The 27,194-nt window shown below is 42.1% G+C and overlaps 1 protein-coding gene across 2 annotated transcripts in view; it reads right to left on the bottom strand.

Annotated features, from left to right (window-relative positions):
* The window catches only part of LOC124802956 (ATP-binding cassette subfamily G member 4-like), a 486,150-nt gene extending 472,051 nt beyond the window's left edge, over nucleotides 1-14,099 (bottom strand). For both annotated transcript variants that reach the window (XM_047264047.1, XM_047264048.1), the window contains exon 1: nucleotides 13,723-14,099. In XM_047264047.1, coding sequence (XP_047120003.1) covers nucleotides 13,723-14,023 — 301 coding nt within the window. In that variant the 5' untranslated portion in view covers nucleotides 14,024-14,099. The remainder of the gene's footprint in view (nucleotides 1-13,722) is intronic.
* Nucleotides 14,100-27,194: the final 13,095 nt, after the last annotated feature.

The raw sequence follows: 27,194 nt of genomic DNA, 5'->3' as shown, positions 1-27,194 counted from the left end.
TGAGTGCTATCGATCGGAGATCGCAAATTGATTCCACGTTTATAGATTTCCAGAAGGCTTTTGACACCGTTCCTCGCAAGATACTTCTAATCAGACTCCTTGCCCATGAAATACCGCTTCAGTTGTGCGACTGGATTCATGATTTTCTGTCAGAAAGATCACAATACGAACTAATCGACGGAAAATCATTGAGGAAAACGGAAGTGATATCTGGCGTTCTCACAGGAAGTGTTATGGGCACTCTCGTGTTCCTAACCTACACACACCATTCAGGAGACAGTCTGAGCAGCCATCTTAGACTGTTTGCGTATGATGCTGTCATTTGCCGTCACGTAAAGTCATGAGAAAATCAAAGCCAACTGTAAAATGTCTTAGACACGATATTTGTATGCTCTGTAAAGTGGCAAATGTCTCTCAGTAAGGAAACGTGTAAGGTTATCGACATGAGCACAAAAAGAAATTCGTTAAATTTCGGGTACATAATAAATCAGACGAATTTAAAAGCTGTCAATAGGACTAAATACATAGGAATTACAATTACGAACAACTTAAATTGGGAAGATCACATAGGTAATATTATGGGGAAGGCAAACCAGGACTACGTTTTATTGGCAGAACACATAGAAGAGACGACAGTCTACTAAAGAGATTGCCTACGCTTCGCTTGTTCGTCGTTTGTTGGAGTATTACTGTGCTGGAGATATCCTTACCAGATAGGATTGACGGAAGAGATCGAAAAAGTTAAACGGAGGTCAGTTCGTTTTGTATTATCGCGAAATAAGAGAGAGAGTTTCAAGGATATGATAAGCGAATTGGTATGGCAATCACTGAAGCAAAGGCGTTCTTCGTTGTGGCGAGATCTTTTCACGAAATTTCATTCTTCAACTTTCTGCTCTGAACGTGAAAATATTTTAGTGCCGCCAACCTACACAGTGAGAAATAGTGATCATAATAAGATAAGAGAAATCAGAGCTTATACAGGAAGATTTAAGTGTTTATTTTTCTCACGTAGTGTTATAGAGTGGAACGGTAGAGAAATAGTGTGATCGTAGCTCTAACAACGCTCTGCCAGGCACTTAAGTATGGATTGCAGAATAGTCATGTAGATGTAGCTGTAGATCAGCTTCTCTTTTATCCATAACATGAGGTAGATCCATTGAACAATAAACTGTGCCCAGCAGATGGATGAAATTACAGGTCACACTAGCCAACAAGAAGGTTAACATGAGTAATCAACAAAACTACGGTTGAGTGTCTTTGGCATGCATTTGTCGTAGAGTATTAACATACCCTGAGTTGAAACGCAATGAAGTGTCTCGAAGAGACCAACATGTATTCCAGAAACAGGTCGAGCGTAACTTGCGATTTTCTTAAACGACACTGTGAAAGCTGTGCAGCAGGGCAGTCGGAAAGATCTAGTATTTCTTGACTTCCCAAAACATTTGACTCAGTTCCACACAAATGATTATTAACGGAACGCTGCATCTATCTGGAACCGAGTGAAATTTTTTACTGGACTGAGGATCTTTTGGTGTAGCGAACGCAGCCCCTTATATTAGATGGATAGTCGTCAACAGTGTGGAAGTAATTTCAGACATGCCTCAGGGAAATGTTTTGGGACCCTCTGAATACGTGTTGCATATTAACACGCTGACTGCCGTACGCAAAGTGAAGAATGTTTCACCGCCAGGCCAGGCCACGGGGTGAGGTGAAAGGGTCTGATGTGGCCAGCGGCGGCAATCAGTGTAAATGATCTAGCAGACTGTATTAATAGTAACCCTGTACGAGCAATGTGCCTTTAAGACTTGCGCTCATTGACGCAGCGTGGGCTTTCCGATGAACCATTTCTTCAGGTTTTCGTTATTGTTACACCTCTTTCCTTGCGGCTGGGACACTGGCGTGTCACGTCGGTAGTGCTAGCAGTATAGAGCACACGAAGGCAGCAGTGGTGTAAAGGTAGAGTTAGAAGCTGAGATCGACTGTATAAACATCTGTTCATAGATTCATGGGATATGGACACTTGAAGGTTAAGGTGGGAAATGTTTAAGCAGTTATAGCAAGCTGTATATTATTTGATATATAAATATTAATTATAAGACTGGATAATCTTCCACGTAGAGCAGTAATAGTTTCACGGAACCATAGTCAACGGACAGCGCCTTTTATTGCACAGAATCCTTGTCTTCACTGGTGATTAATTTTTTATGGCAATTCATTAGAGGTAGCCACACGGTTTCAACGTTTTTCCGGGCGTGATCTGTTTGTAAGTTGTCTCCCTTCGAAAGATCCGACTGTCTTCAAATTAAATGTATTGCAGTGGTGCGAGAAAAGTGGAGGGTGTAATGGTACTTGAATTACGTAACCATTACGGCACCTCACCTGAACCTCTCGATATCAGTAATATTCTACTGTGTTTCTGTAGAAGTAGTTAACATATTTCTGAGACAACATTCAGATTTGATTTCAATAATGTAGAGGTACTTTGATACATCGATATGTTTATGTTGCATTGATATTATTCTTATGTGTATTCTTTCTTTTGTCACTATGATCTTTGACATACTTGTAACTCTGATTTTTGGGCGCGTAAGCGATTATGAGTTAGTTGTTAGAGAGTCGGACGTTGAAAAAGTCAAGTCTTGGACGTCATGTTGGAAAGACGCATAACGTAGTCAGCTTATAAAATGTGAACTTTAACAGTGAGGAAGATGTTTTCAAGTATGTTTTGTATTGTGAAGTGATGTTTTGTGTGTTACGTGATATTGCAATAAAAGCAATTAAAAGAAAGTGTAACTTAAATTCCGAGTGCTGATTATTTTTTTTACATCACTATTGTGCTAACTTTGAAAGGTTTAATCTTCAAGAATGGTTTGTGAAGCGCATCTAAAAAACTTTTTAATATAGCAGAATGAAACCTAGGCCTTTTTTGCATCCGAGCTTGGAATCATCACTACCTAGATTTTCGTCGATTGAGCCATGATTTTACAACGAGACCAGCGTGGGAAACACGAAAACATGAGTGCCTAGTTTATTCATTATTACATGAAATGACTTTATTAACTGTGCTCTAATGACACCTGCCACATAATAACTTTGTTGTTGCCCGAAAATGCAGTATTTAGCAGCGTGAGCAACACCACAATCATTAAATTTTGACCTTTGTTGTGGTAGGGTTGTTGGAAGGGGGAGCTTAAAACCTCTGACTTTTCCCAGATGATGCAGCTATCTGTAATGAAGTATTATCTGAAAAAAAGCTGCCCTGTATTGAGGCCTGTATTGATACGTTTCAAAGTGGTGCAAAGATCAGCAACTTGCTTTAGTTGTTCAGAAACGCAACCTGTGCAATTTACAAAACGAAAAAAAAAAATAGTATCCTATGCCTCTACTATCAACAACCACAACTGAAATCAGACAACTCACACAACTACAGTGTTGTAACGAATTGCAGGAATAAGAAACGGAATGATCACATAGCTTCAGTTGCAGTATACTCTGGTTCAGTTGTGGCATACTGGGAAAATGCAATCAGGCTACAAAGGAAGCTTGTTACAAAACCCCGGGGGACCCGTCCTACAATATTCTCAACTGTTAGGGACCTATAATAGCAAATGAGCCTAACTGGAGATGTGGAGCGTATACAAAGAAGGGCAGCGCGAATGGTCACAGGTTTGTTTGACCAATGGGAGATCCTGAAAGAACAAACTGGCTAGCGCTTGAAGACAGACACAAACAGCCGCGTGAAAGTCTACTTAGGTAGTTTCAAGAACCAGCTTCCAGTGAGGAATCTAGGAATATTCTACAACCACCCACTGTCGCTCCTACAGAGAGCGCGAAGAAGAAATAAGACTGATTACCATCGCTTACAGAGGCGTTTATACTAGCATTCTTCCCACATACCATACGACATTGGAACGGGAAGAACCTCTTTCAAATGGTACAATCGGAACTACTCTCAGGCTTACACTTCACAGTAGTTTGCATAGATGTGAGTTTAGACAGATCTCTCGAGTCACAGTGGAAAAAAGTGCCTTAACATGACGACGAATATATCATTGCTCAATCACACAAGACTGTCCTCGAAGGAATAATCTTATCAGTTTGTGGTGACTGCGCCGTGGCAGTGGCCTTTTGAATCGGCGATGACGGTGTTTGGCTAAAGTTGACTCGTCGCCTGTTTCAGAGACGGGCATGGTAAATGTTTGTGTGCCGCCTGGCCTTTGACCAAATTTGATCGGAAAGGTATTTTAACGTGTGCTCAAAGCTACTAGAAATGTGCAGTTCACCGTTGGCCTAAAGTCTATATATTTTCTTCCCCTCTGACGATTATTATACGTTCTGATTCTTATGCTTCCCTTACGGTAGATTTTTCTATTTGTTAAATAAAATACTGATCTGATTTATCGCCTCTTATCTACCCATCAAGCTAATTTCATCATCTCTAATTTGATACGTAGAGGGAGCTTCTCTTCGACAATGATCAGGTCGCTCTAGTTAAAGATAACGATGGTGCAAGTTACAGGTTACGAAAGCTGACCGAACTGGCCCAAACGGGGACTTACAAGTAATACAAAGAGCGTGACAAGACAAAGTCTGGAATATATTATATTTCACGGAGAAAATTCAAATACCTTAGAGTACCACTATCATCAAATATCAAAAGTACAGCCTTATTCTTAAGTACCACTGGGTTTCAGAAAATGACAGCATGAGAAGAGCAAGACATACAGAAAAATGATACACGTCATTGTCTAGGGTATCTCTCCAAGTTTCAATTCATAAAAAGCGCAGGGCATAGTTGAACTAGCAGGCAGGATTGTAGAAACGTGTACAGAAATCATCTGCTCCATACAGTCGTACGTAATTAATTCGCGCCTGCACGCAGGATATCCAATGAACATATTTCCAAAGCGCGCTGCTGTCCTATCTTCCCGAACAATGCGTGTCAGTACGTATTAATGTTTCCCGCACAGCAAAGACTGTCCGTATTGAGCACCTGTAATGTGAGTGAAAAACTTGAAGAAATTGTCTAGCCAGTGACGTGAGTCTGTTTCCTGTATGACTTGCAGTTTTCATGCAGCTGTCTTCTCGAACCCCAGAGGTCATTATGAATAACCCATATAGTTTATGTAAGCAAAAGGGATTGAAGGCAGGAACACATCGGGTCTTCTATATGGCGGCATGTCAAAAAGGACGGAATATGTAGTGAATGTGGATTTTTGAACGTACTAATATGATTGGGACTGAGATCCAGAAACTAAAAATGTAGCAGAGAAAAAGTTTTCTGGCCATGAAATAAGCTTTCTGGAGAAAAGGTTATAACGTTTCTAGGTACTATGAATGGTACAGAAATACATTTGGGAGTCAGAAAGATTATCGTTGTGATAAACAAATCAAAACAGCATTTGTCACTTGGCCAGTTCGAGAAGAAGGATGGCGGCACATGGCAGCAGCAAATGTGAGAGTAGAACCCCAGTGACAAACAAAAGTGAACACCTCCCTACAGTGTGGAAATAAGTTGTCCTAGAGGTCCTCCGAGATGTCTCTGTAGTGGTTAAGACGAGTCTATGTACTTATGGGCGGGGATGATATTAAAACAAATGAGTCTTTTAGGTGAACTGAAATTGTGTATCCGGGTGGATGAATTATGTGTCAGATACACGATAAGGGAGGCTGGCCCTCATGTGATATTTCCGAACAACTCTGAAATTGATTACAACTTTTACACTTCCGAAGAGCTTTTTATCTATAGATTTTGTCTTCTTGCTCTGTCAGTCCTTACTCTCACCAACAACCCCGCCTGACACTGGGTCGCGAAATGTGTACCTGTTTCTGTCAGGAGTAGTTTGGACTATAACATATCCTCAGTTTTATGTAAGCTACAAGTAAGTTGTCAAAGATGACAGTATTTCACAATAAGTTAAGCAGCTCATACTGTCAGCCATAAGTCTATGCCTAGATATGTACCCACAAATGGTTTACCATCTCCTTATGATTCGTGGCATATTACTCATATTTTGACTGTATTCTCTCTTACTGTTATCCTCATGAACCTTAACTAAATGTTCTATGAAGCCGACCCACCCGTGCGCAGTCTTTCTGAAATACTTAGTCTTTAAATTTACCAAATAGCGCTTCACGAGAAGGACGTTGTTTGTCCTGCAACGATTCGTTAAGCATATTTCCGATGCTATGATCTGGACTAAAATAATCGTTTAAAGGTCTGCATCGCGTCAAGAAATTCCTCCGTTTTTCATCTTCACACCGACGTAATGTATCTACTAAACACAGGCTCATCACTTGGTGAGGATACTAAAATCTCGATCAGTAATCAGGAATACATCGCACTAAAGTTTCGCGCTAGGCGTCCTTCGCAGATGTGCAGCATTTCTAATAATCCTGTCAAAAAACCGAAGTTTTCATGAGAACTCACCTTTTACAAACTGACCTTACTTGCCACTGCTCTGTAAGCTTGTAATCTTTGCAGCCAAGGTGATCAGCGTTGTAGTGTTTTCTTTGCCAGAAAGCACTTTTCCGACTACTGGGAAATGCACAGTATTCAGCAAGGTCATATCAACGTCCTGCATTTTAAATGACTCTAGTTGTTAACTGCAGACTCGAAGTTACACATACTCAAAGGGGCGTCCCCACTGTAGGCAGCTCAGACTGTCACACATAACACGGACAACGCTTCAAGACGTTTAAAGGAAATTTTACCCTAGTGATAGTGTTAAATGTTTTAATTACGTTGAATGCGACATGTGAGTGTTAATACCGATGCAGAGATGAAATTCACAAGTACGCATCGAATAATAAGTGCAGTACGTATCGTGAAACGAAAGAGACGCAGCTGAAATGTCATGAGACAATTGATGTTACTACATTATTGTATGAAAGTGAGACATTGTGTACATACGAGTATAAACAACAGAGGAGTGGAACGATGGCAGTTCAGTAAGCAGTCAAAGACTGTCTCTTGGGGAAAGGATATAAACCCGAAGGGTGAAAAGTAAAGAAGGGCATGAAACAGTACCACGACGTGGCTGAAAGCAGGACAAGGAAAACAGTAGCTATTCGCTATAGTAACAATAATAATAGGAATAATAATAATAATTTCATGTGCCGCAGTAGGCTGGTACAGGTGTTTCAATTGGACGCCACTTCGGCGACTTGCGTGTCCCTAACCCATTCATTCCAGCGGTATTTGTACATACGAGGGCTGTTCAAAAATTAAGGTGACATTTCAATTCGATTATCGTTTTCTTGTTATGTTGGTACGCATATCCCGAACATTTGTTCACAGTTTCAAGTGTACAGGATACTTCGTTTGTTTTAGTTAGATAGAAAGGTTAGAGGTGTTGTAGTGTGCTCGGCGATTTTCGATTATTATAAAAAATGGCGCAAAGAATTTGCATCAAATTTTGTGTGAAAAATTGAATCAAGTGCTCTAAAACACTTGAAATGTTGACAGTGGCATACAGTGAGTCTGCTCTAAGTAAAAAAATGTTTACAAGTGATACAAGCTCTTCCAAGATGGCCGAGAAGATGCTAATGCTCTGGACGCCGCGGCACAACAGCAAATGAAAACGTCGATGCTGTGAAGAAAATTGTTTTGGAAAATCGTCGAATTACCGTAAGAACAGATGGTGACGATGTTGGCATATCGGTTGGCTCGTGTCATGCAATTTTTTTGGTTGTTTTGGGCAAGAGACGTGAGTCAGCTAAGTTTGTTCTAGAACTTCTCAGTTTTGATCAAATGGTTCAAATGGCTCTAAGCGCTATGGGAGGTCATCAGTCCCCTAGACTTAGAACTACTTAAACCTAACTAAACTAAGGACATCACACATCCATGCCCGAGGCAGGATTCAAAGCTGCGACCATAGCAGCAGTGCGGTTCCGGACTGAAGCGCCTAGAACCACTCGGCCACAGCGGCCGGCAGTTTTGATCAGAAGAATCGTCACATGAGCATCGCTCAGGAGTTGTGACGATACTGATTCACTCAAAAGGTTCATAACTGGTGACGAAACATTGGTTTACGGCTATGACGTCGAAACCAAAGCCCAGTTGATCCAGTGGAAGCATCCCGGAGAACCAAGACCGAAAAAGCAGGCAAAGTTCGATCAAATGTCAAAGTTTTGCTCACTGGTTTTTTCAGTTACTGTGGAGTTGTGAATATGAATTTTTACAAGGTCGTACGGTCAGTAAGGAGTATTAACTTGACGTTATGCGCCGTTTGCTAGAACCAATACCCAAAAAACGTGTGAATTGTGGAAAAGCAATTCATGGATTTTGCAATACGACACTGCACCTGCTCATTCATCATTGCTTGTGAGAGATTTTTTGGCCAAAAACAATGCGACAGTCATGCCTCAGCCACCATATTCACCGGATTTGGCCCCCTGCGGGGATTTTCCTGTTCCCAAAACTGAAGAAACCTATGAAAGGACGAAGATTTTCAGTGATTGAGGAACAAAACCAGCATCGCTGGAAGAACTCCAGGTTGTACCAAAATGTGCTTATGGAAAGTGTTTCGAGAATTGAAAGAAGCGTTGGAACAAGTTTATTTGAAGGGGACAACATAAATATTGGCGAATAAATAAATATTTTTTTCATAAAAATATAAAGTCACCTTACTTTTTGAACAAACCTCGTGTATTTAAATGCACTATTGAATATAGGACACCTTCACGAAAGTTCGATACATGATCTGAATGCCCGTTTCCTTCTATCCACTGCGCTTTATTGCAACAACCTTAAGTAATTTAACGTTCCTTGCTAAAAATAAGGACTGCATTTCCAGACGACAAACTCCATTCACAAATACAAGTAACTTACGTTTCAAAGTTTGTACCGTAGTGGCTGAATGGTATGAATCGCGCACACTCGTGTGTTCTCAGCACTGGAAGACAAACACTAAGACACTCGTCCTCTCACACTTCCTAAGCCCGCAGTGATCGCGCTACGTAGCTCCTCTGCTTGTGAGGTAAGTGGTTAACTTGATAGCTGACGGCCGAATTCACCAACGACAATTAAAATTATTCGACTGCCCCTGTAGGTATTATTGTTTGTCACTGAACGAGAGAACGACACTTCTCAGAAGCTCTTAACCTTAGTTGGCGTTTCTGGATTCGGTTGTTGATCGCCGGCCGAAGTGGCCGTGCGGTTCTAGGCGCTGCAGTCTGGAACCGCGAGACCGCTACGGTCGCAGGTTCGAATCCTGCCTCGGGCATGGATGTGTGTGATGTCCTTAGGTGAGTTAGGTTTAAGTAGTTCTAAGTTCTAGGGGACTGATGACCTTAGAAGTTGAGTCCCATAGTGCTCAGAGCCATTTGAACCATTTTTTTCGGATGTTGATCGCTAGACGTATATTATTATGAAATACGGCTGAGAGCCGTGGGCCGCACGAATACTTGACTAGGGCCGCGTGCAGTTCGCGGGCCACAGTTTGACGACCACTGGCCTACTATATTTATACTGGAACGCGAGCCAAAAGCGTAATTGCTACGCTGCTGTCGCCGCAGCAAATGGTTTCGTTCAGCACGATAGGTGACGCCACGTGCCTTCTGCTTGTCGGTTGACAGTCGCAATGGACCAGTAAATATTACTGCAGGAGCCCTTATAGTACATCTGTAGCGCGCGGTGAGACTAAACAACAGTCAGTCGTCATCTTACTAACGGCTGGATTTCATTGGAAGTGTTTCATCGAAACTACAGAAAGACCAAACCAGGATGTTGGGACGAGTATTTGAGTTCTGCTGTGTCTAAGCCGTTGTGCCACTCTGCCTACAGGCTGAGTATACAGGGTGCACCAAAACACAACCGACAACCTTTCAGAGGTTGTTCAGGAATACCTTCTCAGTATTTTGGTAACAGGGACCCACGGTCTTTGGCGGTTTGCTACAGAGCAACAATATAATTTTCATTTATTCGATTTGCTACCGAAATCACCCTTGGTTTCGTGAAAATATCGTCATAAGAGAGAATACTTTCGCAACAGTGAAGATGAATGTACTATTCAATAAGCAAACGTACAACGCGCAGGACAGAGTAATGCAAGAACCATCAGACTCAAAAGTACTGTGACACGATTATCATCGGTGCGGGAACAGATCAGCATAGCGTCACTGTACCGATCTACTGTTGCATTCAATGAACCCCGTACCCGAGGTGCAGATCGGCCAGCTCTTTCATCAGTAACCCTATCAGTGGTAATGGTATGTATCGCTACACAACTAATATTGCCGGACAACAGAACCTATCAGTAACGAATGCAGGCATGAGGGGAACGAGGTAAAAAGCATTTCTTTCTTCAGCGACAAATACCGAGAGTGTATGGAAACAAGATACATAACCCATAATGTCGACATCTGCACTATTGTGCACCATAGAGATACAAAAGTAATTGGGACAAGAAACCGAAGGAAATGCAGTAAGTGTCACAGGGGACAGCGGGTCATTTATACCAAGGCAATCCTGAACAACTCCTGAAACTCTGTCCATGGAGCTCTGGTTCACCCTGTATAGTATCGTCTGAGCCAGCCACGCCAACTTAGATGGTCTCGGGGTATTGTTGCTGCTCCCTGAAGCAGATATCCAAGGTCCGAGTCGTACCTAAACGCTAACGTAGATTTACCTGTGAAGACAATGTGTATGTCCTATATGGACGAATAGATCAAATGCTATAAATATGAACAAATTTGTATTGATGAAGAATATGTGCTCGAAAAGTTGGAATCTAGATTGAAAATGGATTGGATCTAAACTACGTCCTATTCCGAAACGTCTCTGAATGGATAATGCACAAAGATAGAAAAATGACATCGGTTGTCACCAGCTAGCTTAGTTGAAGAGACGAACAGACAGTTCACAACAGAGTATACCCTAGAGCGGTGGATTCCGGCCCACGTCAGACGGTTATCTTCGAACACATTTAGACGTTAGCCAGTACTCTCAAAAATGTGTAGCACATAACCGAAGGTAGCACTGAAATAAAAGATAATGCTACTATTTATGCAATGATAAAAATAAAAAAATGTTTAGTGAACAAAAGACATATACTGAAGCTGTTTTATTAAAACAAAAATAGTCAGTGAAATGGTCTGCAGTTCTTATTTTTGATACCCTTTCCTCATATTCTATTAACCCTCGGTCAGAGAACCGCATTTTATAATCGATCATCACTTTCATAAGATCTGACAAGTGGAATCAGTATTCTTACGGATTTTTGAGATAATAATGGATTCACGTCGCCAATCTTTGGCCAAAACGTTGTCGTGCGGTTTCATCAAAATCTGCATTCATTGGGTTATCTTCACAGAGATAAATAAATTGCACTTTGATTAGGATTTTACTGTCGTAATATACATTGATGAGACAAAACTTTTTGACCACTTGCTTAGCATCGTGTTGACCCACCTTAGGAACGCAATACGATAAAGATTTTTGTCAGATGAATTTGATGGGAACTTATTGTTAGTGTGTTTCCGAAAGTAAGTGGCACGAGATGTCTAGATCACGCAATTCCCGTAAAAAGCGGTCAGGTTGTATGGGGAGTTGAAGCTGGTGCCCCTTAACGTGACAAATGTGTTCCATGGGGTTCAGATCGGGCAGATCTGGGGGCCAAGACCTCAGCAACAGTTCATTGTCTTCAAACCAGTGTAACACGATTCTGGCATTGTGACATGGATTGTTATCCTCTTGGAAGATTCCATCTCTGTCTGGGTAGGTGTCAAACATGAAATGCAGTTGATGGGCAATAATGTTCACGTAGTCCACAGCAGTCATGGTGCATTCCATTACTACCACAGTTCCCATGGGAAACCAGGTGAATAGCATAATACTGTCCCCACAAGCTTGCGTCCGTAGTGCGGTGCATGCTTTGAGGAGCCGTTTGCCTGGATGACAGTGTACCCGGGACAAGATATTTTAGTATCATACGTTAAGTTTCCAAACCGAAGTTTACTAGCGTATAATGTAAGTTTCAGAGTTCCATAAACTAAAAATGAACAATGAAAATGTTTGTTCTCAGACGAAGTTAGTCAGCATTTGTTATCAGTTCTAAATTCTACAAGCAATTATCGTCCTGATTTGGTAAATATCGATGAACTACCTCCAAAATTTTGATGGTGGAGTTCGGGTTCTTCCTATACATGTAGAAGAAGACATTTTTTTACATTTAAATTTTACAGTAATGGTCTCTTTTATAGTGTATACGAATAGACCAGCTACTGCTAGAAATAGCTACACAATTTACATTTACAAACGGATGCAGCGATACAGCTTACGCCAGTATTTATATAGTATGCTCGGTTTGATTTATAGTTCTCACCACTTAGCAAGCCCTAAGAGTGGCAGTATCGGTTCCAGACACCCATGCAGGGGGGCGTGCAGGGTTTACCAGTCGAGCGAGACCAGTGACGTTTTTACAATTTTATTAGCTCTACAACTTTGCTTTCACCGTTTTACAATTGATAGCAGTAGAGGCAAGTTGTGGTGTAGGTGGTAGATCGTAAAAGTCGTAGTAAGCTTAGGCATTTGTAAACAGAACGCTATAAAATATCAGTCGGTTTCTAATTGCATCATAAAACTATTCTTGATTGAATATGTCGACTTACGATCCTAGTTCTCGTCATTTGGAGGAAGTTTTAATTTTTTGCTTTAACACGAAGTAATCTGCGGCTGAGACTCACAAAATGGTCGGTGAGACCTATGCTGGGGCACCTACTGGTGAAAGAACGTACAGGCAGTAATTGCAGCACTTCAAGAGCGGTGATTTTGACGTGGAAGACCGGCGTGGTGATGGAGCAGAGAAGGCCCTTGAAGTTACTGAAACCGAGGGAAACAATCACAGAAGATCGTTATCGAAAGAAGTTGGTGCATTTGAGCCGAGCACTGAATGGCAAATGATCACAACACAGTAATGGACACGAAAAGGTTCATCAAGTCCACACCTTTCTAGCTACCTTCTGTTACTATCACATGTCTCATGGAAGCTCAGGTGAACGTCTGCATTAGCATAATACTGCCCCCACCAGCTTCCGTCCGTGGTGCGGTGCATGTTTCGAGGAGCTGTTCGCCTGGGTGACAGACTACGCGGAGAAATAAATAACTATGCTAAACTTCAGCTTCAGCATGACAATGCTCGAACGCATGTCGCAAAACCCTCCAAAATATACGTGTAAACGTGGAAATGGGGAGTTCTAAGCCACCCGCCGTATTCTCCAGACATTGCTCCACCTGGCGAAGGCCGGCCAGCCGGAATGGCCGAGCGGTTCTAGGCGCTTCAGCCTGGAACCGCGCTACCGCCTCGGGCATGGATGTATGTGATGTCCTTAAGTTAGTTAGGTTTAAGTAGTTCTAAGTTCTAGGGGACTGATGACCTCAGAACTTAAGTCCCATAGTGCTCAGAGCCATTTGAACCATTTGACTAAGGCCTTTTGAGATCAGTTTCATACAGCCTGGCTAATCAGCACTTCCGATTATACGAACAAGTTCAAAATTGGATAGATTCATGGATCTCCTGAAAAGGCGACCAGTTTTTCAACTGTGGGCTTCGTATGTTCCCCTAAAGATGGGAGAAAGTGGTGGCCAGCGACTGCCAATACTTTGAATCGTAAATTTTTTGTAAGTTTTTCACAATAAAGCCTCGAACTTCGAGAAAAAAAACGACAGATCAGAGTCGTAGACCTAATATAATAGGTACTGTAACAGACTATGCTACTGACCTTTTCTGCTGGTGGGAACGGAGTAGGAGAGGTCCTGGAATTCGATGTCCACCGGCGGTCGCTCGGGCAGATACGACAGCGTGCGAGTCGTGGACAGTGGTAGCAGCATCCCTGTGCTAGGGTCCGTAATGACAGCTCCATCTATCACTCTCGCGGTAGAGTCCGGTGGGATGGCTGTCCCAGCCACTGTACACTGAGATACGTCCATTGCGACGGCTGTCCTCTCGTCCAGCGCGCACTGTGCTTCGGTGCTGGCAGCTCCGGCTTCCACCGTGCACTCGAGTCCCGCCCTGACGTCCATGCTGAGAGCTGAGTACCGCAGGCGGGCGCTTTGAGCACTGTGCAGTGTTACCGTGAGCCGGCGCGGCGCCGCGTCTACTGGCGGGGACAGCACGCCGGCCACCGCCGCTATCGGCCCCTCCCCCCTCCCCCTCCCTCGCACTCTCTATGGCTTCCGCTACTCTCTCTCTCTCCCTCTCTCTCGCCGTCCGTCGCCTGCCCAGGGCTGCGTGCCTCTCCACCCGCGTGGGCAGCGACACGTGACGGGCAGCTACCGTCACGGTCGCCCTGGCGACGTCATGTGATAGCAAAATCAGAGCGTGCGATGCGCGTGTGTTCTTGTTAGCTGCTTGGAATCGTGCTACCTGCCGGCTTCCTGTACATGTACATTTACATACCCCGGAGTCTCTGTACATTGTGTCGTGGAGACTGCTCCGCACCTATGCTAGTCATCCCTTACTTGCTCCACTCGCAGAGAGAGTGAGGGTACAAAGACGAGTGAACCGAACCTACCGATACCGGACGTCGGCTTTGAGCCGTGACGAAATGGCCTTGTGGCTTGTGGACAAACGGAAAAGGAACAAAACTCCAACAATATATGTTTTTCGTATATTATTTCCTTGGAATGTATTAGATTGGCGCGTAAATTCGTAGCGTCTTTATTTGCATGTTGGTATTGCAGTTGCTACGGGTTTATTTATGGATTGCCATTTTTTATTTGTAGTTCCCCATGAACCATGGATCTTGCCGTTAGTGAGGTGGCGCAGTGGTTAGCACACTGGACTCGCATTCGGGAGGACGACGGTTCAATCCCGCGTCCGGCCATCCTGATTTAGATTTTCCGTGATTTCCCTAAATCGCTCCAGGCAAATGCCGGGATGGTTCCTTTGAAAGGTCACCGCCGACTTTCTTCCCCGTCCTTCCCTAATCCGATGAGACCGATGACCTCGCTGTCTGGTCTCCTCCCCCAGAACAGCCCAACCTTGCCGTTGGTGGGCAGGTTAGCTTACCTCATCGATAAGGATAGCCGTACCGTTGGTGCAATCACAACGAAGAGGTATCTGTTGAGAGGCCAGAAAAGCGTGTGATTCCTGAAGAGAGGCAGCAGCCTTTTCAGTAGTGCAGGGGCAACAGTCTGGATGATTGAACCGGCCATGTAACATCAACCAAAACAGCATTTCTGTGCTATTGCTGCGAACGGTTGAGTGCAGGGTGAAGCTACAGCTGTAATTTTTCCCGAGGGCATGCAGCTTTACTGTATAGCTAAATGATGATGGCATCCTCTTGGGTAAAATATTCCGGAGTTACCCATTCGGATCTCCGGGTGGGGACTACTCAGGAGGACGACGTTATCAGGAGAAAGGAAACTGGCGTTCTAGGGATCTAAACGTGGAATGTGAGACCCCTTAAACGTGCAGGTAAGTTAGAAAACCTAAAAAGGGAAATGGATGTGTTAAAGCTAGATTAGTGACGTTTGGTGAGAGGAGAACTAAGACTTCTGGTCAGATGAATGTAGGATTATAAATACAAAATCAAATAGCAGTAATGCAGAAGTAGGTTTACTAATGATTAAAAATGAAAGCAACACGGATAGGCTACTACGAAGAGCACAATGAACGCATTATTCTAACCAAGATCGACACGAAGCACACGCCTACCACAGTAGTACAATTTTATATGCCAACTAGCTCCGCAGATGATGAAGAGATTGAATACATCAATGATGAGATAAAGTAAATTATTCAGGTAGTTAAGTGAGACGAATATCTAATGGTAATGGGGTACTGGAATTCGATAGCAAGAAAAGGAAGAGAAGAAAAAGGAATAGGTGAATATGGACTGGGGATAAGGAATGAAACAGGAAGTCGCATGGTAGGATTTTTCACAGAGCATAACTTAATCATAGCTAACACTTGGGTTAACAATCATGAAAGAAGGTTGCACTTGTGTAAGAGACCTGGAGACACCAGAAGATTTCAGACTGATTATATAATGGTAAGGCAGATATTTAGGAACCAGGTTTTAAAATGTAAGACATTTCCATGGGAAGATGTAGACCCTGACCACAATTTATTCGTTATGAACTGTAGATTAAAACTGAAGAAACTGCAAAAAGGTAGGAATTTAAGGAGACGGGACCTGGATAAACTGAGAGAACCAAAGGTTGTAGGTAGCAGAGGATCAAATAAGTAAAAAGACGAGGGCTGGTACAAATCCCTGAGTAACACAAGAGATACAGAAATTAATTCATAAAAGGAAGAAATATAAAAATGCAATAAATGAAGCAGGCAAAAAGGAATACAAACGTCTCAAAAATGAGATCGACAGGAAGCGCAAAATGGATAAGCAGGAATACCTAGAGGACAAATGTAGGGATGTAGATGCGTAATGTAACTAGGGGTAAGATAGACGCCACCTATAGGAAAATTAGGGAGACCTTTGGAGAAAACAGAATCACCTGTATCAATATCAAGAGCTCAGAGGGAAAACCAGTCCCCAGCAAAGAAAGGAAAGCAGGAAGTTGGAAGGAGTATATAGATGGTCTACACAAGGCCGATGTACATGAGGGCAATGTTACGACAATGGAAGAGGACAGATGAAGATGAGGTGGGAGATGTGATACTGCGAGAAGAATTTGACAGAGCACTGAAAGACTAAGTCGAAACAAGGCCCCGGGAGTAGACAACATTCCATTAGAATTACTAATAGCCTTGGGAGAGCCAGCCATGACAAAACTCTTTCATCTTGTGAGCAAGATGTATGAGACAGTCGAAATACGCTCAGACTTAAAAATAATACACGTATAATACTATGATTTCAAAGAAACCAGGCGCTGACGTGTGTGAGAATTACCTATCAGTGTAGTAAGTCACGGTTTCAAAATACCAACACGAATTCTATCAGACGAATGGAAAAACTGGTAGAAGCCGACCTCGAGGAACGTCATTTTGGATTCTGTAGAAATGTAGGAGCATTCAAGGCAGTGCTGACCCTACGACTTATCTTAGAAGAAAGGTTAATGAAAGACAAACCTACATTTATAGCATTTGTAGACTTAGAGAAAGAGATTCACAATCTTGACTGGAATACTCTTTCAAATTCTGAAGGTGGCAGGGGTAAAATACAGGGAGCGAAACGCTATTTATAATTTGTATTGAAACCAGATGGCAGTTATAAGAGTCGAAGGGAACGAGAGGGAAGCAGTGGTTGGGAAGGGAGTGAGACAGGGTTGTAGCCTATCCGTAATGTTATTTAGTCTGCATATTGAGCAAACAGTAAAGCAAAGAAAAGAAAAGTTTGGAGTAGGAGTTAAAATCCAATGAGAAGAAATAAAAACCTTGAGTTCTGCCGACGACCTTGTAATTCTGACAGAGACAGCAAAGTACTTGGAAGAGCAGTTGAACGGAATGGACAGTGTCTTGAATGGAGGATATAAGATGAACATCAACAAAAGCAAAACTAGGATATCGGAATCTAGTCAAATTGAATCAGGTGATGCTGAGGGACTTAGATTAGGAAATGAGACACTTAAAGTAGTAGATGAATTTTTTTATTTGGGCAGCAAAATAACTGATGATGGTCGAATTAGAAATTATATAAAATGTAGACTGGCCATGACAACGAAAGCATTTCTGAAGAAGAGAAACTTGTTAACATCGAGTATAGATTTAAGTGTCAGTAAGTCTTTTGTGAAAGTATTTGTATGGAGTGTGGCCATTTATGAAAGTGAAACATCGTCGATAAATAGTTTAGACAAAAGAGAATAGAAGCTGTTGAACTGTTGTGCCACAGAAGAATGCTGATGATTAGATGGATACATCAAGTAACTAATGAGGAGGTACTGAATAGAACTGTAGAGAAGAGGAATTTGTGGCACAACTCGACTAGAAAGAGAGATCGGTTGATAGGACTCGTTCTGAGGCATCAAGGGATCACCAGTATAATACTGGAGGGAAACGTGGAGGGTAAAAATTGTAGAGGGAGACCAAAAGATGAATACACTAAGCAGATTCAGATGGATGTAGGTTGCAGTATTTACTCGGAGATGAAGAGGCTTGTACTGAATAGAGTTGCATGGACAGCTGCATCAAACCAGTTGGACTTAACACAACAACAACAAGAAGTTTACTGTTGCTGTTTGAGTTTACATATTTTGATTTTGTGGACGTTAGCAAATGGAATGCCAAGTTGGGAAATGGGAACTTATCCGACGTATTCTTCCGTTTGAGTTCAGTAGAGGGGTGACAGCAGCGGAGGCAGCCGTCTATGAGGATAACATCATTAGACAGAACACGGCAAGAAAATGGTTTTCCCCTTTTAAGGAGGAATGTTTTGACATTAGTAACTCTCCACATTCAGGAAGACTGTCGGGGTCTGATAAAGGTCGTTTAAACGCGTTAATCCACAATGACCAGTGTACTCGAGAACTGGCAGATGTGATGAATTGTGATCATTCCATCATCGTGGGACACTTGCATGCAATGGGGAAGGTTAAAAATCGGATGCATAGGTACCCCATGCTCTAAGCCAAAATCACAAAAATCAGCAAGTGGCCATATGCTTGCTCGTCATCAATAGGTCATCAATTAGTTCGTGAACAACACCGACCATTCCTACCACGTATGGCTACTGGTGACAAGATATGGTGTCTTTAACCATCCATAAGGTAAAAAAGGGGTGGTTTAGCCCAAACGAAGCAGAAACTCCCCATACAAAGACCTGCGCGTATCCAGAAAAGATAATGTTATGCGTGTCGTGTAACAATGAGACTGTGGTGTACTGGGAATGGCTTGTCCGAGGTGTGAGAATCACTGCTGACGTTTATTGTCTTGTAGACGCAATCCAAGGACAACGACAGGGAAGACTACGAGAAGTGATGCTGCTCCACGGGAACTCCCGCCTGCGTTCTGGAAGACTGACTAAAACTCCAACAGGATATGGGTTGAGAAGTGATTCCATGCCCACCTTATTCATCTGATCTTGCGCCTACGATTTTCACCTTTCCCGCTCTATATCGAACAAGCTCCAAGGAATTTCTTTTATGGATGAAAATGTTCTCCGAACACCGCTTGACAAGTTTGGCTCGACGAATTCTCCGCCTCAAGAACCACTTGATTTCTACAGTCGTGGAATCAAGAAGTTACTTCCGCGTTGGCAGGCTGTTGTAAATATTGAAGAAGAAGAATTGTCAACAGCGCTAGAAAAACCCACATTCTCAAAAAAAAAAAAAAAAAAAAAAAAAAAAAAAATTAAACATCACATTAATATTTCGTTGCACTTATTTAAAACATGTCTCTGTTATTCTTAAACAACTTCCGCAGTTATCAATAATAACAGGCAACTCTTGCCATTGATCGTGATGAAGAACGTTCTATTGAGTGCAAAATAACACCAAGGATTATATAGATGTTTTTTATGTTTTTGCATGTAAACTGTACTAGCATCGAAAGTAACTGCTTTGGTTGAACAAAAGCACAGAAGTTACGCGATCATCTGATTTTTATGAAATGCAAAATGCAGTGGATTAACACTGAATGAGGTGCAGCTCTAATTATTTGCAAAAAAAAATAAAAGAAAACAAAGAAATAGAGGGAGGTCGTCGGCTCCCACTTTCTCTACTTTCTCTCTCACAAAATGATTCACGTTTATTTCCCTACCAATGTTACCAATACTAACGGCAATGCCTCCCGTCGGGTAGACCGTTCGCCTGGTGCAAGTCTTTAGAGTTGACGCCACTTCGGCAACTTGCGTGTCGATGGGGATGAAATGATCTTCGTAAGGACAATATAACACCCACTACCTAAGCGGAGAAAATCTCCGACCCAGCCGGGAATCGAACCCGGGCCTCTAGATATGACATTCCGTCGCGCTGACAACTTTTTTTATCTCATTTTGTTCTGTATTGTTTGTTGAATTTGTTCGAGGCGGACGTCCGATGACACCCGTTCAGGTTCTTCGTTGATCCGTTCACTCAGTTTTTTTTTTTTTTTTTTTTTAATACAGAGGGTAGCTAACCCTTTGACCGAACACGCTGAGCTATCGTGCCTGCAGCACTCAGCTACCAGGGGCGGACAATACTACCGGTAACGCTTGTAGCATTACCAGTCACTACGTCGTTAATGTACTGTACCAAAACCATTGAATCGTTGTTTTGGTAGAGCGCAACCCTATTCGAGGCACATTATCTGCGTCTGTCTTTAATTTATTTTCGTATGACATTTTTATCTACCTTCCTTTTCGTAATTTTAACGTAATTTTCCTTCGCGTAGTTTGGGCCTGAATAGCTGTAATCTCCAATACATCTTAAACTACCCATTTCACTTTCACATTTGTTTATAACAATGGGGATATAGAGTCATTATGAATGTTATTTGCATCTTTTAAGTCATTGTGTATGCAATGACAACGAAGATATTTGACGCCACTTACTAAATGCAAACACAGCGTTGCCCTGCAAATGGATGCTTCAGTAAGAGAAGGCTACACTAGCGGCAGTGAGCCGTCCAGATATTTTTCGTTAAGTCTCTGGAGTCCATACGCAACGTTGCCCATGTCCGTCAAGTGAAGGTGGGCCATTTCTTTTACTCTTCTCTGTTTTGCTGAGGCAACATTCTTCTTTTTTAAAAAATAACAGTTACTGAAACAGAAATGTCAATAAATTGTTTGGTAATTTAGAAGGAAATAAAAACAGAAGATAGGAGTATCATGAGAACAGATAAAATTATTTACATAGCGCGGATGTTGCCTATATTCGATTTCGATGAGCCGTTCGTGGTCGTCATTTTGATGTTGTTATAGGTCAAAGGCAACCGGTGGTGTAGAAGGCTAGAGTCAACCTGTAACGACTGCTGTGAACGTCTGTATGTAGTGGCGTAACTGTGCTATGGCAACCGACGCAAGCTCCATTTCCGTAGGAGGCCTACTTTTATGACGGGCGAGATTTGAAGGGAAGAAGAAAAAGGGGAGAGTGAGGACGAAGTAGGAGAGTGAAGGATGACAAGTAGTAACAGTAGTAGTGTGGGGGACAAGAAAACAAAAAAGAAGAAGAAGAAGAAGAGCTCTGAAATGAGAATGAGGACGAGGTGTGTGAAAGGGAATGGTGAAGGAGCTGGGACTGGACTTCGTTAGGCAACAATTTTATAGCACCAACTTGTCCCTCTTTCAGATAAACTTGTTTTTCTTGTTTTCGGTTGCTGTTCTAGTTGTGCTGAGCCACGCAACGGAAGTGTAGAAGGCATATTTTCCATTTGTTGTTTTGTTTTTGCAACTTTGCATTGAGCGGCAATAAAACAATGAAAACTGAATCGTGATGTTGGTGCAACCAGTGTGACGTCGGACTGTGTGTTGTTCCGTGTTTGTATTGAAATATACAGAAGAAACGAAGATTAGAGTTTAACGTCCCGTCGACAGCACACTCACAAGAGACTGAGCACAGGTTCGGATTACGGAGGGATAGAGGAGTAAATAGGGAGTGCCCTTCTTAAAGACACCATCTCGGCATTTACCTGGAGCGATTTAGGGGAATCACCACGAAAAGCCTGTATGTGGATGGCCGGAGGAGGGTTCTGAACTGTCTTCTTCAAGAATCGGTATTCAGTCTCCTAACCACTGAGCCAGCTTGGTCAGTATGTAGCATACAAAATAGGATTATTGAAATGTGTACTTTTTCCTTCTTTTTTATGTCTGGATATATCAATAAAGGAATAAATGTCCTAAGTTGCGTTGAGAATAATTGATGAAAAAATGGGGCGATAACGGCGGGGGAGAAGTGGTAACAAAAAAATGGGGCGACAACGGGGGCGAAGCGGGGTGGGAAAGGGGGGGGGGGGGGTGGAGAGTGGAAAGTAAAGTCAATTCCTATCCTAAGCGACAGTTCCCTTACTTATGCCATTGTCTGTACCAGCCTTAACCTTTTTTATCTTGTACCTGCAGTCCTCACGTGGGACGAACGCTAGAGGCAATAAACTCTCTCTGTAGTCTGCCACAAATGCTGACTCTCTTACCTTCATCAGAAGCGTTTGATAGCCATTCTCTCTCGAAGAATTCGCATCTAATCTCAGGGAGCATTTACGTAATACTCTTCTACTAATCAAACGGACTGGTGAGAAATTTGTCAATACGACTCTCAACTGCTTCGATGTCTTCCTCTAATGCCATCTGGTGGAGACCCCAGACGCTCGAGAAGTACTCAAGAATGGGTCGCACAAGCATTCTGTACGTCGTCTTCTTTACATGTGCACTTTGGTTTCCAAGAACTCGCATTATACACTGTGGTCGGCATGTATACTTCTGTAAACCTGTCCTCGTTCTATTTCAAGCCGTTTTGCAGCGTTACTCCTAGATATTTAATCTTCGTGACCGAGTCAAACAGCATACCATCAACACTCATTAAAATATTGCAGGAATGTTCTTCCTACCAATCCTATTAATATTCTGTCCAGATTGAAAGTAAGCTGCTCATAACTGTACAGACTGAAATAATGTAAGTTTCATCCTGAACGCCCTTAGAGTGAATGAATGACGTTTACCCGAATACAACAGTTTTCTATGAAATAGGTTTCTGCCCACTCTATTCGACAGATGATTTATGTGAGTGTTACTCACGTTTCCATGGAGCGTTGCTAATGTTGCCTGAGTGTTTGATAGAGTAAGTTCTGTGACTTATAAAGTCTTTGCATCGTTAACACATCTCAGAACCTATATAACAAGCTCGGGAAAGAAACAGACTATGGAGGTATATCCTTAACGCACGAACATGGGATGGTTCCAGTAACATTCTGAAATGTTTCAGTCTGCATTACATCTGTCTTACGACAGGTTTCAGCTGGAGGCTCTCCATCGTTTCCTATTCTGAGCATACTCCTTCATCTGTTTGTATGTTCGTACTCTTCTAACATCGCCCGTAATTCCAATTTTCTTATCCCCCTTTACCCCTCTCTCTCTTTCTGTGATTCCTTCCACTTTTCCCTCAATAATTCATTGTTGCAGGCAATTCCTACTCAGTATATATCCCAGCCAAGATTTATTCCTCTTTCTGATCGCATCCAATAACCTTCTTTCTTCCTTGTTTTCTTCAGTGCTTCTTCATTCTTATACTCTGTCAGTCCACTTCACCTTACGGATTATTTTTCAAAACTGCATTTCAAAACTTTCTAAATGTCGTTCTTCTTTCTTTTTAAATATCCATCATTCACTCCTGTATCACACAACACTTCCGATATACCGTTTAGGAAATCTGTTCCTCAGCTTCATTGGAATTCTTGTAGATGTCAGCAAGATCTTTTCAAACGCTCTCTTTCCCTTAGATACTCCCCACCTCATAAAACGTCCCAACTACAGAAATAATTTTGCTTGTTCTTTCTTTTTTTCTGTCTAAGGTTATGTTAATTTGAGCTTCCTCGTTGCTTAATCTCGTTACTTTTGTTTTTAAAATATTTATCTTCATTCCATACTGCCCTTCTCGCAATATTCTTCAACATCTTCCGCAGTTCCTCTTCTGATTCCGACAGCACTGCTTGATGACAGGCGCATTTTGTAGTCTTTATCCGTCCTCCTCCAATTAGAATGCCTCTCACGTCCTCTGTGGCCTTACCTGCTGGTTTTTCTCCATATATCTCGGACAGTTTCAGTGACGGCATCTTTGCCTTGCATCCTTCCCCAACGCTCATCTCTTCTGTCCCATCAGTGCCTGCTTCCCTACTAGAAGGTGTTAAGTAGACCTCGAGGCCACATTCCTGTGCGACAAATTCTGTTTTTTCCCTCAGTTAAGTTATTGAATTTGGACCTAAGACTTCAGTGCCCAAAGCTTGCTTTTCCTGGAGCTCCTGAATCGCTTTTTCCAACTCCCATTTCAGTACTTTAAGACCTCGGTCCTTTTCACTCTGTTGCCCTTCGTCTTCCAAAACTAGTCTGGTGTTATCCACCTGTGAACTGTATATTTTTATCACATAATCCATCCAAACTTTCTTCTGCACTTCAACACATACTGTGTTCTTCCCCTGTTTATTTAACACCACCTTAGCGCCCCCTGCTTCGCTCTCGTAGACTGTACAGTCCGCGCAGGTCTCTCTCTCCCTTTTTATTTTTAATTGAATATTTATGATGTTCACAAATTGCAATACCAAAACTTTTCCGAATGTACTTCTGGTCAAATCCGATTATGGTAGCTGGAGCCCAAGATTTTTTAAAAATCATACCTTTTGCGTTCTTGTGGTAATATTTCCATAAAAACTTTCATCCCATAACACATATTTCTTTATATCTAACCGCTAAATGAAATACCAGTTTTCATAGATTTAGCGTGAATAATTTTTTAATATAGGGAAACAGTCTTAAATACTCATCCTCTATTTCATCCCCTTAGGAGTTGAATTTCCAAAAACAGTGAAACACGTATTTTTTTTTTTTTTCTAACATAGAAGCCAAGTACAAATTATCATAGATTTAGCTTGAAAACTCTTATGTAATGAAATACTTGCATAAAACATTTCACCCCCTATCTCCAAAAACAGTGAAATGCGATTTTTTTTATTTCTAACAAAGAAGCCAAATACAAATTTTCATAGCTTTAGCTCCAAAACTGCTTGCATAATGAAATATTTCCGTAAAAAATCTCACCCCCTATTTCACCCCCATAGGGGTTAGACTTTCATAAATGCTGAAACCTGTATTTCTTTATTTCTGACCGTGTAATCAATTTTCGTAGGTCTAGCATCACCATTGCCTTAATAGCGACATATTTTCGAGAAAAACCTTTCATCCCCTATTTTGTCCCGTTAGGGATGGACTGTCGAAAATTCTCATCTTAGACGACGACTACAGCATAAGATCAAAAACTTCTGCAAATTTCTTGTTTCTATCGTTTGGGCTAGGCGACGATGAGACAGTGAGTCAGTGAGTCACTCAGTTGAGACATTGCCTTTTATATACGGAGGTTGCTTGTCTGCTTATTTTCTTTACTTTCTTCTTGTTGAGGATTTCACTTTTCTGTACAGTTTCTTGAATTGTCCTTTTTCTTCCAAGTCTTCTATTCCCTCACATTCTTTCCTCCTAGCCTTGTCAGTTAACTTACTTAGTTCATTGTTTACTTTTCTGTGCTGTCTTCTGAATTATTTCTTTATTTCCTGCCTTCATCCACGTTATCCAACGTACTTCCTGCTATTAACACTTTCTTATTTCTTGTTATTTTCTCTTGTCCAATTTTTGTCTTTAATCCTTCCAACATTGTATTTCAAATAGCATTCCACGCTTCAGCAACTTCTGTATTTCTCCTTATATGTTCCAACTCATTTTCGACATAGTGACAGTGCACTTTTTAAAGTTCTCATTCTTCAACTTCCCAAAATACCATTTCTTTATCTGTTGTCGTCTCTTAATATACTTTAATCTTGTCCCAATAGCTGCAACGAGTAAATTATGATTTGTGTCGATGTCTGCACCTGGGAAGATTTTTGCTATCTTACTGCTATTTAACCTCTAGTTGTTTATCACCAAGTCTATTTGATAACTGGCAATATCACCTGGAGCTTTCCACGTATGAATTACGATAAATCAAATCATTATTTGTCATCCGTAAAAGGCTTTTAAGATCAGTCCCAATCAAAAAAGGACTATGAGCTAATGTTGCTTTTAACCGATTAAAGTACGGTTGACAGACCTGCCTGCTTTTCCGTTTCTAGTAAACAACCAGTAGTAGGAGAATGGTTTACACAAGCGTTCTGTACAGGACAATCTCCTTTGTAGGTGCACTTCGCTTTCCGAGAACTCTCTCAATAAATCGAAGTCGGCCATTTGCCTTCCCTAAAACCGCCCGTTTGTGCTCGCTCCGTTAATACTGTTTTTGAACTTTTACCTAACAGCATTAACACCCTTCTTATTGTTGTTCATTCCCTATCTGAGTATATCTGAGTAACAGTCCTCTAATGTTTGGAACAGTGTAGCAGCATCGCGACACACATACACATCCACCTCCTTAGCTTAGCGGCGTGCACGTTTCATAGCGAAGGACGCAGTCCCCGTAAATATCGGCATAACTGAAAAAGTTCCTTACTCAGAATTTCATAACCATACGTTGAGTAAGGCGACAGAGAGTTGGAAGTATGACCGCAAGTGGCCGGCCTGAGTGCCCGAGCGGTTCTAGGCGCTACAGTCTGGAACCGCACGACCGCTACGGTCGCAGGTTCGAATCCTGCCTCGGGCATGGATGTGTGTGACGTCCTTAGGTTAGTTAGGTTTAAGTAGTTCTAAGTTTTAGGGGACTTATGACCTCAGAAGTTAAGTCCCATGGTGCTCAGAGCCATATGACCGCAAGTCTTCGAAGAAGTAGGTAGCTCGCCCTCTGCCAACCAGGCAGCCTTTGTAAGTGTATTGTCATATCGCTGGTTTAGTTGTGGAGTATCTTTGCGGCCAGCCGCGTCTAGAGTCGAGCGCGGGACACGGGACTGTTATGTTGTGTAGTGTGCAGCTCTGCATGAGAGGCATTGTTAGCATGGAAGTTGAAGTGTTGCTACAAGTGTTAGTACAGTAAAGTGATAAATAAGTAAATGATTCAGAGGAAAGTGCGCCAAGAAGTAATTTAAAAAGGTGCAGTGCTGCTGATAACGTATTTGTGTATCCTCTTGTTGCGTGTCGTGCCGTACTGTATCAATCATCCGCGCCGTGTTCGGTCTCCCAGAATGAACTAATGTGACTCAGTAACACTATTTTTTTTTTTTTTACAAAAGAGAGCATTTAAGTGCCAGTGTCTTGTAGCGAGCGTGAAAACGTGCGTTCGATCATCCCGTTCCGCATCATCAACAATCAGCCGCGCCGGGACGGCTACGTGCACGCTCGTACAACTGAAGAACTATGAACTATAAATTTAACCTTACGAACAGTGCCATATCATTACTAGTCTCAAGGAGGACTGGTACCAAATATCTGTGTATGCGTAAGAACTTTCGTGCGACCATTCGACTTCCGCATCATCAACAATCATCCGCGCCGTGTTCGGTACGCGTACGCTCGTCCATGTGGACAGATAATCATCAAGACTGTCAGTTGGGATAAACATTTACGACTTATAGTGTAAACAGTGCAACCTGTGATTTTCCTTTAATCGTCTCAGAATATAGTTGTTCATACCAGACGTAGAACAGTGTTGTGTTTTGACGTTGAGTGGCTCCCCTAACTCGCTTGCATATTTCGATAGATAA

The sequence above is a fragment of the Schistocerca piceifrons genome, chromosome 6, assembly GCF_021461385.2.
Source record: "Schistocerca piceifrons isolate TAMUIC-IGC-003096 chromosome 6, iqSchPice1.1, whole genome shotgun sequence".
NCBI lineage: Eukaryota > Metazoa > Arthropoda > Insecta > Orthoptera > Acrididae > Schistocerca > Schistocerca piceifrons.
The sequence above is the reverse complement of the archived record's forward strand: the minus strand, read 5'-3'. Positions and strand labels throughout refer to the sequence as shown.